The following is a 14624-nucleotide window of genomic DNA, read 5'->3' as shown; positions in this document are numbered from 1 at the left end:
AATGCGTACCATCACGTTTCCGACATTGATAAAGGTCGGATTGCGGTCTATCGCGATTGCGGTTTATCGTATCGCGACATTGCTGCTCGCGTTGGTCGAGATCCAATGACTGTTAGAAGAATATGGAATCGTTGGGTTCAGGAGGGTAATACGGAACGCCGTGCTGGGTCCAACGGCCTCGTATCACTAGCAGTCGAGATGACAGGCATCTTATCCGTATGGCTGTAACAGATCGTGCAGCCAAGTCTCCATCCCTGAGTCAACAGATGGGGACGTTTGCAAGACAACAACCATCTGCACGAACAGTTCGACGACGTTTGCAGCAGCATGGACTATCAGCTCGGAGACCATGGCTGCGGTTACCCTTGACGCTGCATCACAGACAGGAGCGCCTGCGATGGTGTACTCTACGATGAACCTGGGTGCACGGATGGCAAAACGTCATTTTTTCGGATGAATCCAGGTTCTGTTTACAGCATCATGATGGTAGCATCCGTGTTTGGCTACATCGCGGTGAACGCACATTGGAAGCGGGTATTCGTCATCGCCATACTGGCTTATCACCCTGAGTGATGGTATGGGGTGCCATTGTTTACACGTCTCGGTCACCTCTTGTTCGCACTGACGGCACTTTGAACAGTGGACGTTACATTTTAGATGTGTTACGAGCCGTGGCTCTACCTTTCATTCGATCCGTGCGAAACCCTACATTTCAGCAGGATAATGCACAACCGCATGTTGCAGGTCCTGTACGGGTCTTTCTGCATACAGAAAATGTTCGACTGCTGCCCTGGTCAGCACATTCTCCAGATCTCTCACCAATTGAAAACTTCTGGTCAATGGTGGCCGAGCAACTGGCTCGTCACAATGCGCCAGTCACTACTCTTGATGAACTATGGTGTCGTGTTGAAGCTGCATGGGCAGCTGTTCCTGTACACGCCATCCAAGCTCTATTTGACTCAATACCCAGGCGTATCAAGGCCGTTATTACGACCCGAAGTGGTTGAATGGTTCAAATGGCTCTGAGCACTATGGGACTTAACATCTGTGGTCATCAGTTCCCTAGAACTTAGAACTGCTTAAACCTAACTAACCTAAGGACATCACACACATCCATGCCCGAGGCAGGTTTCGAACCTGCGACCGTAGCTGTCGCGCGGCGAAGTGATTGATCTGGGTACTGATTCGTCAGGATGTACGCATCCAAATTGCGTGAATATGTAATCATATGTCAATTCCAGTATAATGTATTTGTCCAGTGAATACCCGTTTATCATCTGCATTTCTTCTTGGTGTAGCAATTTTAATGGCCAGTAGTGTAATAAAATGAAGTAGTGTCGATGATCTTCAGCAACTTCCACTGAAGCTGAATCATGCTCATTCGAATCGACCAGTCACCTATAGTGATGTAAGGACAACACGCAGCATTAACAGGCAGAGAGGGCATCGTCAGGGGCCAGCCACCCTCCCCCCCCCCCCCGACCTCTTATAGACCGGCGGCCCTAGGAGACAGGCTATCCGAATTAATGGAGCCGCGCTGCGCCGAGCCGATCCCTTCGCCGGCCGAGATAGATGTCGGGCTGCGTGCTCTACATGCGGCGCCCGTAAATACAGTCCATTGAGGGCGGCCGCCGTGACGCTGATGTATGGTCCGGCAGGGCGACGCCGTGGACCGGCGGCCGCAAGAAGGCCCCGCCGTTATTGATGACTTGGGACTGCCACGGCACTGGCGCCTGCCACAACAGCAGCGCCCCGGAAAAATCCGCCTCCTTCTTCTTCCCCCTCTTCCTCCTCCTCCTCCTCCTCTACCCCTCCATCATCCTCCTCCTCTCTCCCTCCCTCCTCCCCTCTTAGTTAACTGCTTTTTCTCTCACGCCGTCAGCTGTGCTGAGGTACAGAGTCGTTTATCCAGGCCCCAGAGATGAAGTACGTGGCTATCCGTCCACATAACCCCCTGAGTCAAACAGTCAGACCACCACCACTCCGCCAAATCTCGTGGCTATGATGTAATACCCTGACTGCTTCTGCTGTCGTCCAATCTTTCGCACCACTCGGCGATGTCTGACCGAATTCCAGACCTCACATACCTCTCGTAGACCACGTGGCATTGTAATGGGGAATAGAGGGAGATGGATAAAAATGTGAGAATGTAGTACTAAGCTCACCAGACAAAATACTGATCACCTGCTTGAAAGATCAATACTAGTCGCTTTGGAGCACTAAGATAGTGTGGTTCCAGGTGCTCAGATGATCCACCACTGCTAACTTAAGTTTTTGTATGTCCATCCTTTATCCAGTAATGCTGGCTCTGAGCACTATGGGACTTAACTTTTGAGGTCATCAGTCCCCTAGAACTTAGAACTACTTAAACCTAACTAACCTAAGGACATCACACACATCCATGCCCGTGGCAGGATTCGAACCTGCGACCGTAGCGGTCGCGTAGTTCCAGACTGCAGCGCCTAGAACCACTCGGTCAACCCGGCCGGCAGTAATGCTGGCAACTGTTGGGTTATGCATGGGGATTACATCAACCCGTGCCGCATCAAAAACAGCCTGAAGATGACGCAATGAAGCGTTGAAACTGGTAGCGACAAAATAAAATTAAATCATAAGGTTGGCTGTAGGTGTTTTTATTTTTTGTCACGACTGCTTGGTCCCGTCTCACAAAGAATAAGATTCCTCTTACCTTAGTTAGGTGACGCGCTTGACTGCTGTCTGGGAGGGAGTGGGCATATATCGTGAGTAGCTTCATCCATGGCTTTCAAGAAGCCGTGTGAAAAAAATGCGAGATTCACTTCAAGTTATCGATGTTTTATGGTTGTATTTTCTGATTATGAGAAGACAGAAGGAGCGATCTGTTTTACTTGCTGAAAACATTATAAAGCCAAGATCGCATAAATATTCTTTATTTAAAACAATCGGTTTCTGTGCTCTCATCTTCAGGCCTTAAACACTCTTTTTGTTATGAAACGAGTTTATTTTAAGTTAGACCTTACGCAAAGATGTCATGTGGATAAAAAAAAAGCAGCACATTCTAAAAGGTTTGCCGTAAATATTTTAGTTAAACTTTTTACGATGGGCTGTTTTTTAACCACATGACAACTCAGTGTCAGGATCAACTTAAAATGAAAGAGTTTCAAAATAAAAAGTTTTTTTAAGAGCTGAAGATGACAGTAAACTATGTCGAAACCGGCTGTTTTAAACAAAGAAATATTTATGCGAGCTTGGCTTTATAAAGCTTTTTGGAATCCATTCACCTTCCCATCCGCCCTCCACCGCTTCCCAATACTTCGATCATGAAATCATCCCTAGTGTTTTCTTGTAACAGTATCTTTGCACACCTGACCATACCCGTAGGAAGCATCAGTGCACCTTCTACCACTCTAATTCCACTAACCTTCCACGCCCAGTTCTGTCTATGAGGTACTTCCCCCATCCACATTCCAGATTCTTTTTATGTCATATTGTCTTTACTCTTATCTCCCTACAAACTCCCTACATTTACACCGAATCATCACTGCAGTCTTTCTGACAGATTGTAGAAACATACATATCATCATGACATGCATTCCAAGATTACTGTTTCATGTTGCTAATAGTCTTCCGCCTGTAAATTGATTTTTTCAGTCATGATTTCACTAAATCAATAAAATAACAGTGATAAATGTTTGGAGGCGCTACCAACCATTTATCCTAAAGAAAGGCCGCAGTAGACTGAAACTATTACAGACTGAATAGGAGGCCTTAACGATGTCAAGACCATTATTCACTTACACAAGACCTTAGTCTGTCTTGTACTGGTCCATGAAAACCTTGCAAAGGCCAGATTTTACTACTTCCTTCAAATCATTGAATAACTCTATCTTGCTTAGGATTTCTATCTGCTCCCACTATCACCCTACACAGGTTAATAAATTTCCCACCGCCGGCCGGTGTGGCCGAGTGGTTCTAGGTGCTTCGGTCTGGAACCGCGCGACCGCTACGGTCGCAAGTTCGAATCCTGCCTCGGGCATGGATGTGTGTGATGCCCTTAGGTTAGTTAGGTTCAAGTAGTTCTAAGTTCTAGGGAACTGATGACGTCAGATGTTAAGTCCCATAGTGCTCAGAGCCATTTGAACCAAATTTCGCACACCTGCACATTTTAAACATTAGCAACATCTTCACCAATACCAGATCTCCAATAAACTTGAATCCAGTCTCCCCTTCGTATCCCACATTCTTAAAAATTCTGACCTGCTGGTGCGCCTTCATTAGCCCACCACATCTATTTCAATAGCCGTCCGCCCCCCCCCCCTTTCCCGACCCGGAACTTACCCCTAAAATCTTCCCATCATTCTATCAACTGTAGCTTTTCACACCTTCCCCTTTCCGTAAGAATGTATCAACCCATCTTCAACCATACAAACTACTAGAATACACCAAACCTTCCGACACCTATGTACTACCGACACTGATGTGATAAAAGTCATGTCATAGCGATGTACACATGTACACATGGCGGTAGTATCGCATACTCAAGGTACAAAAGGGCGGTGCATTGGCGGAGATATCACTTGTAGTGAGGTGATTCTTGTGAAAAGGTTTCCGACTAATTGTGGCCACACGATGGAAATTAACAGACTCTGAACGCAGAAGGATAGTTGTTGTCAGAAGCATGCGACATTCCATTTCGGAACTCGTTAGGGACTTCAACATGCCGAGATCCAAAGTGTCAAGAGTGTGCCGAGAATACCAAATTTCAAGTGTTACCTCTCACCACGCACAACGCAGTGGCCGACAGCCTTCACTTAACGAACGAGAGCAACGGCATTTGCGTAGAGTTCTCAGTGCTAACAGACAAGCAAAACTGGGTGAAATAGCCGCAGAAATCAATGTGGGACGTACGATGAACGCATCCGTTAGGAACAATTCGGCAAAATGTGCCGTTAATAGGCTATGGCAGCAGACGAGCGACGCGAATACCTTTGCTAACAGAATATCATTGCCTGCAGCATTTCTCCTGGGCTCTTTACCTTATTGGTTTGGCCCTAGACGACTGGAAACCCGTAGCCTGGTCAAATGAGTCCCGATTTCAGTTATTAATAGCCGATGGTAGGATTCTGGTATGGCGCGGACCCTACGAAGCCATGGACTCAAGTTGTCAACAAGGCACTGTGGAAGCTGATGGTGGTCCCATGGTTTGGGCTTTGTGTACATGGAATGGACTTGATCCTCTGGTGCAACTGAATCGATCATTGACCGGAAATGGTTATGTTCTGCTACTTGGAGACCCTTTGCAGCCATTCATGGGCGTCACGTTCCCAAACAACGATGTAATTCTTATGAATGGCAATGCACCGCGTCACTCGGCCACAGTTGATCGCGACCGGATTGAAGAACGAACCGAGCGAATGAATTATCCACCCAGATCGTCCGACATGAATCCCATCTAACATTTATGCAACATAATCGAGAGATCAGTTCGTGCACAGAATTCTGCACCAGCAACACTATCACAATTATGGACGGCTATAGAGTCAGCATGGCTCAGTGTTCCTGCACTGGACTTCTAACGACTTGTTGAGACCATGCCGCAAGGAGCTGCTGTGATACGCCGGGCAAAATGAGGTCCGACACGATATTAGGAGGTACCCCACGACTTTTATCGGCTAAGTATATTAGCTGTATCCCCCACACACATCCCAAACATTCTTTATATCATGTTCTTTTCATTCCTGTCTCCTTAAAAAAAAACCAACTTTTAAAGGTACCCTCATCACAACCTTCCTGATAGATCGCAAAACCATGCATATCGTAAAATAATTGTTTCATGTCGCAAGTAGTTGTCTTTGCCTGTAAAATTACTTTTTCAGTAGCAGTATAACGGTAGATACTCCACTGGCAGACCGCCACTAATAGAGCAAAGAGAAACAACTATTAGGTAAAGAAATTAAATAACCATAAATTTCCTATTTCGAGAGGGGAGACGTTTATGTGCTCCAAACGACTTCTAATTGTATAAAATGTGTTGTGTGTGTTTCAGTATCTTGTCTGTTCCCACATTTTATTTATACTTGTAATGAGAAATGTTTTCGCACAGAGAGTGTTCAGAGCTGTCTAAAACACCGGGGTGAGGCATCAGTCTGTGATAAAGCATCGGTTGTTAATTTACCATTAGGATTTCATGGACACTACTTGAGAAACACACTATAGTACAAAGTGCTATGCTACTCGTGCTCAGTTACGTAATATAAACACTGGTTGACACTTAAAAAATTAATTAATTTCGCTTCTACGAACAAAAAGGTGCGGTATGCAAGCGACCCAGATTGGTAGTCGGAATTCAGACAGTAATTTTCGAGAAACACGAATCCTTTGTCCTTTATATGGAGTAATTTCGACACCGCGCAACGTGCCGTGAATACTTGCAGCGGCAAAAGAGCTCTGACACCGACCACGTGCGAATCTCTAAAATCAGGGCGTCATTCCTAACATGCCAAACACTGTGCTGTTATTGTAGACTCTCCTGAAACAGGGCCGTTGCTGTAATTCTAGCAGCAGCGGCATCCCTTACTAGCGTTGTGGATGTAGATGATTGTTAAGTCTAGAGCAGTGTCCCTTTCTTTAATACAAAAACAATGCGTCCATTATGGCAGACAATATTTATAAATAACTGCAGATATTGTAAGAAGCTTTACCAACTGCTCGCAGATAATGCTGTTGTAAACTGAGAAGTCTCAACCCTAGAAAATTATATATAAATGTGAGACGACATGCACAGGATCGACGTCTGGTGCAGTGATTGACAGTTGTACCGCAACGTAAACAAATGCAACGGTTGAGGATAAATAGGTGGAAAGATTCGGTGTAGTATGGTTACACAATTTTTGAACAATCACTGCAAGCAGTCACGCCCATTAAATATCTGGGAGTATGCGTTCGAAGAGATTTAAAGTGGAAAAATTGCATAAAACTAACTGTATGAAAGGCAGCTGCCAGACTGAGATTCACTGGAAGAATCCTCAGCAAGCGTAGCTCCCCACGCAGGATGTAGCTAACAAAGCTCTTGTTCAACCGGTACTTTAGTACTGACCATCGATCTGAGACCGTTACCGGGTACGACTGATAAATGAAATAGATAAAATTCCAAAGAAGAGCATCGCGTTTCTTCACTGTAAGCTTGAAAGTTTGACCGAGAATCTGACCCATCTACATTGGCAAACGCTACGTGCATCACGAAGTGGTTTACTGTTGAAATTCGAACAGTATACGTTGCTACTAGAGCACAACAATACATTGTTTCTTCCTAGGCATATTTTGCGAAAAGATCACGAAGGCGAAATTAGAAAGATTCGATCTTATTTGGAAACTTATCAGCAGTTAATCAACACCCCCCCCCCCCACCACCACCACCACCATTCGTGAATGGAACAGGGAGGTGGGAAATGAAAGTAACACGGGAAGCAAAGAAAGTACCATCCGCTACAGCCGATAACACTACTAGTGATGTGAAGGTACAAACGTAGACATTTCACCATAGTTTACAGATTTTCTGTTGTAGTTTTATACGCAATGAGAAGAAATACTCAGGCGATGTTCATGGACACCTTGCGAGTGGTTTTACATTAGGATATTCAATGGTTTCCTTACCGAGTAGTCTGATATGAATGGTTTCGGCATCTAATATCATCAATGCCATTGAGAGCATGGCCGATTTACTTTAAAATTAAGGATATGGAATGTTTCTCGTAACCCGCCTTGAGCACACTCCTTTCGATAAAAAGAAAATGTGGTAACGGTTATTCGCATATGACGTGACTCCCTATTTATTTAGTGAATGTTCCAAGAGACCGAAAGAAGGTCTTCACGTAGTTAGAGCACGTAATTTTGTTTCCATATTTTTGTCCCCCCCCCCCCCCCCCGTATGTTCGCCCAGGCGTGCAGGATCGTACTACATAACCATGTACCTGGTGTCAGAAAATGGGCTCTTGTGCATCAAGACGTCCACGCGGACAATACGACGACGTCTGCATCAACCACGGACTGTCAGCATGGCGACCATTTCCGTGGGTCCCCTTGAGACGGCAGCAGAGGGAGACGCGCCGACGATGTCACCCCAAACGACAACGCTGAACATAGAGTGACACAATGTCGTTTTTAGAAATGACGAGTTGCAGTTTTGGGCACTGAATCACGATGGACCATTCGTCGGGAATCTGGGGGGAACGAAAGTTACCCAATTATATCCGCCATCGCCATAGATGTCCAACATGTGGGACAACAACAGTTACATAGTTACATTCCTGACAGGCCGGTGGTTGTATTACATCTTCAAGGTTGCCGTTATATTACTGCAACAACATAACGCGACACTATATATTGCCTCTGTTGTTCTGACATACCTTGATGCGCTGTTCTAGTGTTACCCTAGTCAGCACGTTCTCCAGATTTCTCACGCAGACCAGATCACCACCATCTCCTCCTACCTCTCTCTCTGCGCATCTGCTCCTCCCCATCTTGTCCTCTTGCTCCTCCCACCTCTGTCCATGTCTTCTTCTTTTAATTCCATCTCTTCGACCCTCTCTTACTCCAACTCCTACTCCACCCTATTTTACATATATGTGACATTTCACACGTATTTGTACACATGTTTCACCTGAATGTCTTGCAAATTTCGCCCTACAATTTCATTTTCACGCAGCTAAATGATTATGACGTCGTATTTCCTAAATATGTGTTTCGGAACTACATCCTTTGGTACATGTGGCTACCGTCTGCGAAATGTGTTGTGAATAGAGTTAGTAGTAGATAAGTAATAAGTTAAAACATCGTGCATAATGCAGCACTTTTCCGCGTATCTAGGTATTTGAGGACATATCTTGTGAACTATGTATAATAATATAATTTTGCTGATATATGCGAATACTGTCTACAAAATATGTCGCGAATATAGTTAGTAGCAACGTCATAGTTCATGAGGCTATTTCACTGCAAAAACAGCGAAAATGTAGTAAGCTATAAACTTGTTTCCTTTCATCATTTTGCGGCAGTTGTCAGCCAGAAAAAGTTTCGCGAACGTATCAGATGATGTGTAAAGTTTGTTGCAAGTCACTTAGTGCTCTCATTCTCAAATACTGCGAGAAGAAAGTTTGGTATCCATGCAATTTAAAGAGGCAATATTAAGACGGCGGTATTACAGTGCTTAAAACGTGTCTGGTCTGCCCAGGAACCCGAAACCGTTTCACTCTTTTTGCCCAGAGACGTAACCTACTGCACTGTTTAAGAGCATGAGGTCTCTGGCGAGTGGATTGGATGACACGGAACAGGGGGTGCAGCAAATGAAACAGCAGGACGCACTGGTGGTGAGAGAGACCTCGAGAGCAGCGGCGGCGCCAGACGGGCTGGCGGGACGTTTGCACAGCGCAGGCCGCCCGGATGTCGAGTAATCCGCGACACGGCCTGGCGACCATCCAGCTAATCTAATATGTATGAAAGCCAAACGCCGGCCTGATGGAGTGCCGCCAGCAGCGCGTCGCTGCCAGTGGGGCAGAGCGCCGTGGACGCCGTCCAGAAAGGTCTCCATCAGCGGATTGGACCCTCACCATTGGCGGAGCCGCTACCGCCACTCTTGCGCTGTCTTTCCTGGCGTTCTTCGCACGTCCACTAAAGTATCGCATCTGCGCGTATACTCTGCACTGGTCATTAAAATTGCTACACCACGAAGACGAAGTGCTACAGACGCGAAATTTAACCGACAGGAAGAAGATGCTGTGATATGCAAATGATTAGCTTTTCAGAGCATTCACACAAGGTTGGCGCCGGTGACGACACCTACAACGTGCTCACAAGAGAAAGTTTCCAAACGATTTTGCATACGCAAACAACAGTTGACCGGCGTTGCCTGGTGAAACGTTGTTGTGATGCCTCGTGTATGGAGGATAAATACGTACCATCACGTTTCCGACTTTGATAAAGGTCGGCTTGTAGCCTATCGCCAATGCGGTTTATCGTATCGCGACATTGCTGCTCGCGTTGGTCGAGATCCAATGACTGTTAGCAGAATATGGAATCGGTGGGTGCTGGATCCCAACGGCCTCGTATCACTAGCAGTCGAGATGATAGGCATCTTATCCGCATCGCTGTAACGGATCGCGCAGCCACGTCTCGATCCCTGAGTCGACAGATGAGGACATTTGCAAGACAACAACCATCTGCACGAACAGTTCGACAACGTTTGCAGCAGCATGGACTGTCAGCTCGGAGACCATGGCCGCGGTTACCCTTGACGCTGCATCACAGACAGGAGCGCCTGCTATGGTGTACTCAACGACGAACCTGGGTGCACGAATGGCAAAACGTCATTTTTTAGGATGAATCCAGGTTCTGTCTACAGCATCGTGATGGACGCAACCGTGTTTGGCGACATCGCGGTGAACGCACATTGGAAGCGTGTAGTCGTCATCCCCATACTGGAGTATCACCCGGTGTGATGGTATGGGGGGCCATTGGTTACACGTCTTGGTCACCTCTTGTTCGCATTGACGGCACTTTGAACAGTGGACATTACATTTCAGATGTGTTACGTCCCGTGGCTCTATCCCTGCGAAACCCTACATTTCAGCAGGATAATGCACGACCGCATGTTGCAGGTCCTGTACGGGCCTTTCTGGATACAGAAAATGTTCGACTGCTGCCCTGGCCAGCACATTCTCCAGATCTCTCACCAATTGAAAACGTCTGGTCAATGGTGGCCGGGCAACCGGCTCTTCACAATACGCCAGTCACTACTCTTGATGAACTGTGGTATCGTGTTGAAGCAGCATGGGCAGCTGTTCCTGGATCTATGCACCCAAATTACGTGAAAATGTAATCACATGTCAGTTCTAGTGTAATATATTTGTTCAATCAATACCCGTTTCTCATCTGCATTTCTTCTTGGTGTAGCAGTTTTAATGGCCAGTAGTGTATTTTTAGTGCATGACAAATGGAATAGCAGGTTATTTTACATGTGGCTTGGAATCTCACTAACTGGAATATAACTGTCTTCAGTGATAATCCCGCTTTAAATTCAGCCCCGACGACCAGTGAAGATGCGTCTTGAGAGGCCCCGGACTGCAATGGGATACCAACCTGACTGTCTTTCACCATGCGGGCTGACAACCGCGGTTGATGTTCAGGGGCACCATTTATTTTCGTAGCAGGACCCCTTTGGTCCCCATCCGCGGCACCTTTACAGTACAGTGGTACGTCGACGATATTCTACACCCCGTTTTGTTGCTCTTAATGGCAAGCCATCCTGGAGGTATATTTCAGCAAGATAATGCCCTCCAGTACCCGTCGAGAGTTTCCACTACTTGTCTTTGTGCTCGTCAAAACCTACCTTGGCAAGCTAGGTCACCGGATCTCTCTCCAGTCGTGAACGTGTGGAGCATTATGGGTATGGCTCTCCAACCATTCCGAGATCTTGACGATGTAACGCATTAGTTGGACAGAATTTAGCACGATACCTCTCTGGAGGACATCCAACAATTCTATTAACGAATGCCAAGGCGAATAACTGCTAGCATGAGAACCAGAGGTGAACCAACACCTTGCTCAATTTGTGAATCGTTCTCTTTAATAAATCATCCAATTTTCCTGAAATTGTAATCATTTGTTTATCTGTACATATACCTCACATCTACAGATTTCCGTTCAGTTCGGATAATTCCTTCGTGGTGCGACGTTTATTTTTTTCTTAGGATGTAAGAGGTCAGCACAGGAAAGCAATTCGTGGCGGGCCGCATCAAACCATTCAGTAGACTGATGACCAAAAAAAAAAGGATGTAAGTATTTACAACTCACAAGAAAGCTATCAAGACTGCCAGGCAAAAATCAGGTGTTTATTTTCTATCAGCTGTGGGTCTGATGTGTTGTGGGAGTGCCCGTCAGTGTTGATTCAGCTGCAACACGTTGTGACTGGGTTTTGCCGTGTTCCAGGGACGGCAGCTGACGACACGTCCGACTTCCATCTGTCGCCGCACAAGAGCGAGCCAGTTGTGCGGTTCGTCGACGAGTCATACGTGGTTACGTGTGTCAGCCGCGGCGGCGAGCAGATGAGCTGGCTGGGGCCCGACAAGGGCCGCATCTACGAGAAGGGAAGGTGAGTCGTTCCTCCCTGGCCGCAGTTTCGTTCTTGCAGATAAGCTCAGCCCCCCTTTTGTATTCGAACACTGCCTCGCACTTGTGATGCAAATTCATTCCCCTAACCCTAACTTACAGCTCTTGCTGCTATGTTTATAAACTAAGCTCACCGGAGAAAAATATTGATCACCCGCTTGAAAGGTAATACTGGCCACTATGGAGTGTACATGGAGTAAAACCGGTATCAATCAGTCACGTGATCTCCACCGCTGACGGCACTGAGGTGGCCTAGATGTGGCAATCGGTTGTAAGGAGTCAGAGCTGTAAATTGGGTCAACGTGAGGGCGTAACAGAGTTACGGAAAGGATGTACTTTATTTAGGCGCGTATCCAAGTGGCGTGTGGTTGGGGGAGGAGGGTGCGGGTGGAGCGGGGAGTTAAGGGAGGTCATCTTAACAACAGCGTTTACATTTTACTTACACTGCCTGATCGTAAGCATCCAGAAACCCCTGTATAACACGGAATAGCCGGTCGGGTTGGCCGAGCGGTTCTAGGCGCTACAGTCTGGAACCGCGCGGCCGCTACGGGCGCAAGTTCGAATCCTGCCTCGGGCATGGGTGCGTGTGATGTCCTTAGATTAGTTAGGTTTAAGTAGTTCTGAGTTCTAGGGGACTGATGACCTCAGAAGCAGAGTCCCATAGTGCTCAGAGCCATTTGAACCAACCATAACACGGAATTAATTACTAGATATCACGAGAGAGTGTTGTGTTGTCTGGTGAGGAGCATTAGCAGTAGAATGGGTCTGTCAGGAGAGCTCCGGGACTTTCAACGTGGACTGGTGTCATCTGAGTAACAAATCAGTCAGGGATGTTTCAACCCTTCTAAAGTTGCCTAGCTATGCGGTAGGTGATGTGATTGTGAATTGGAAACATGAAGGAATGACCGCAGCTAAACCAAGCTCAGGCAACTTCATGTATTGGCAGAAAGGGGCCGTAAAGCACTGCAGACGTTGTTGTACAAAATCACGTAAAGTCAGCGGAAGGAGCAACTTATAGGTTCCAAAGTGCTAGCAGCAATCCGTCTAGCTCTCGGACAGTGCGTAGGGAGTTGAAAAGAAAAGGGTACAGTGGTCGAGTAGTTCCCCAAAAGTTTTATATTTCTGCAGTCAATGCTAGGCGACGCTTGAGGTTGTGTAAAGAGCGAGAGCACTGGACAGTGGATGACAGGAAACGTGATCTGGGGTGATGGAAATGAGCGTTTGGCGTCATTGGCCGGAAGGCCCCTTGCGAGGCAGATCCGGCCGCCTTGGTGGAGGTCTTATTACATTCGACGCCACATTGGGTGACCTGCGCGCCGGATGGGGATGAAATGATGATGATGATAGCACAACATCCGGTCCCTGAGCGGAGAAAATCCCCGACCCAGCCGGGAATCGAATCGTAGGTCGGCAATCCGTTATGCTGAGAACTCAGCTATGGGGGGGGGGGGGGGGGGGGGGGGACATTTGGAGTGATGAATCACACTGTACCCGGTCGCAGTCGGAGGGAGCGGTTTGGTTTTGTGATTGCCTGAAGAGCGTCGCCTGCCACCATATGTAGAGCCGACAGTGATGTATTGAGGAGCTGATGTTACAGTATGCAGTTGTTATCTTGGTTAGGGTGAGGTCCCTTATTGCGCTTACAAATACACTAAATGTGGAATGATATCAACACATTATCAGCACTGTGTACTGCGTAGAGTAGACAAACAGTATGGAGACGATGGTTGTTTGTACCATCATGTCAACGTACACTGTCATAAAACATCATCTGTGAGACGATGGCTTCTGGACAATACCATTCCCGAAATGGACTGATCTGTGATGATGATGATGATGATGATGATGATGTTTGGTTTGTGGGGCGCTCAACTGTGCAGTCATCAGCCCCTGTACAAAGACCCCATTTTTACACAGGCCACTTTTTTTCACAGTCAGATCCAGCCACTGTCACGAATGATGATGATGAAATGATGAGGACAACACAAACATCCAGTCCCCAGGCAGAGAAAACCCACAAACCGGCCATGAATCGAACCCGGGACCCCTTGATCCAGAGGCAACAACGCTAGCCACTAGACCACGAGCTGCAGACATGGACTGGTCTGCCCAGACTTTCGACCTGAACCCAATGGGACATGCCGTCTTTGCTCCAGACCCGAGAGTGAAAGATCTCTACCTTCTCTGATTTCGGCTGGTGAGAAAGAATGGACAGAAGTTCCCCCACAAGCATTCATACACCTAGCTACAAGTGTTGCCAGCAGAGTTCATTCCGTCATGCAGGATAAGGGTCTACACACCCCACACTGTTGTCCTATGATAGGTATTCAGATACTTTTTATCAGACAAAATATATTCGTTTCCAACTTTCTCAGGTAACTTTCGGACAATCAAAACTTTGAACTCCAAAAGTGACAAGGAATGTAAGAAATTACAAGCTATGTTGGACACAGAACACATTTAATTTGGTTTATCGCGGCCTA

The 14624-nt window shown here is 46.7% G+C and overlaps 1 protein-coding gene across 1 annotated transcript in view; it reads left to right on the top strand.

Moving 5' to 3' along the window:
• The first annotated feature begins 9269 nt into the window (after positions 1-9269).
• Positions 9270-14624, top strand: part of LOC124803349 (neural cell adhesion molecule 1-B-like) — a 68054-nt gene continuing 62699 nt past the window's right edge. The window contains exons 1-2 of the mRNA XM_047264534.1: positions 9270-9424; positions 11879-12124. Of these exons, the coding sequence (XP_047120490.1) occupies positions 9270-9424; positions 11879-12124 (401 nt within the window). The remainder of the gene's footprint in view (positions 9425-11878; positions 12125-14624) is intronic.

This window comes from Schistocerca piceifrons, chromosome 6 (genome assembly GCF_021461385.2).
Source record: "Schistocerca piceifrons isolate TAMUIC-IGC-003096 chromosome 6, iqSchPice1.1, whole genome shotgun sequence".
In the NCBI taxonomy this organism is placed as follows: domain Eukaryota; kingdom Metazoa; phylum Arthropoda; class Insecta; order Orthoptera; family Acrididae; genus Schistocerca; species Schistocerca piceifrons.
Note: the sequence above shows the minus strand (reverse complement) of the source record. Positions and strands in the feature narration are given on the sequence as shown.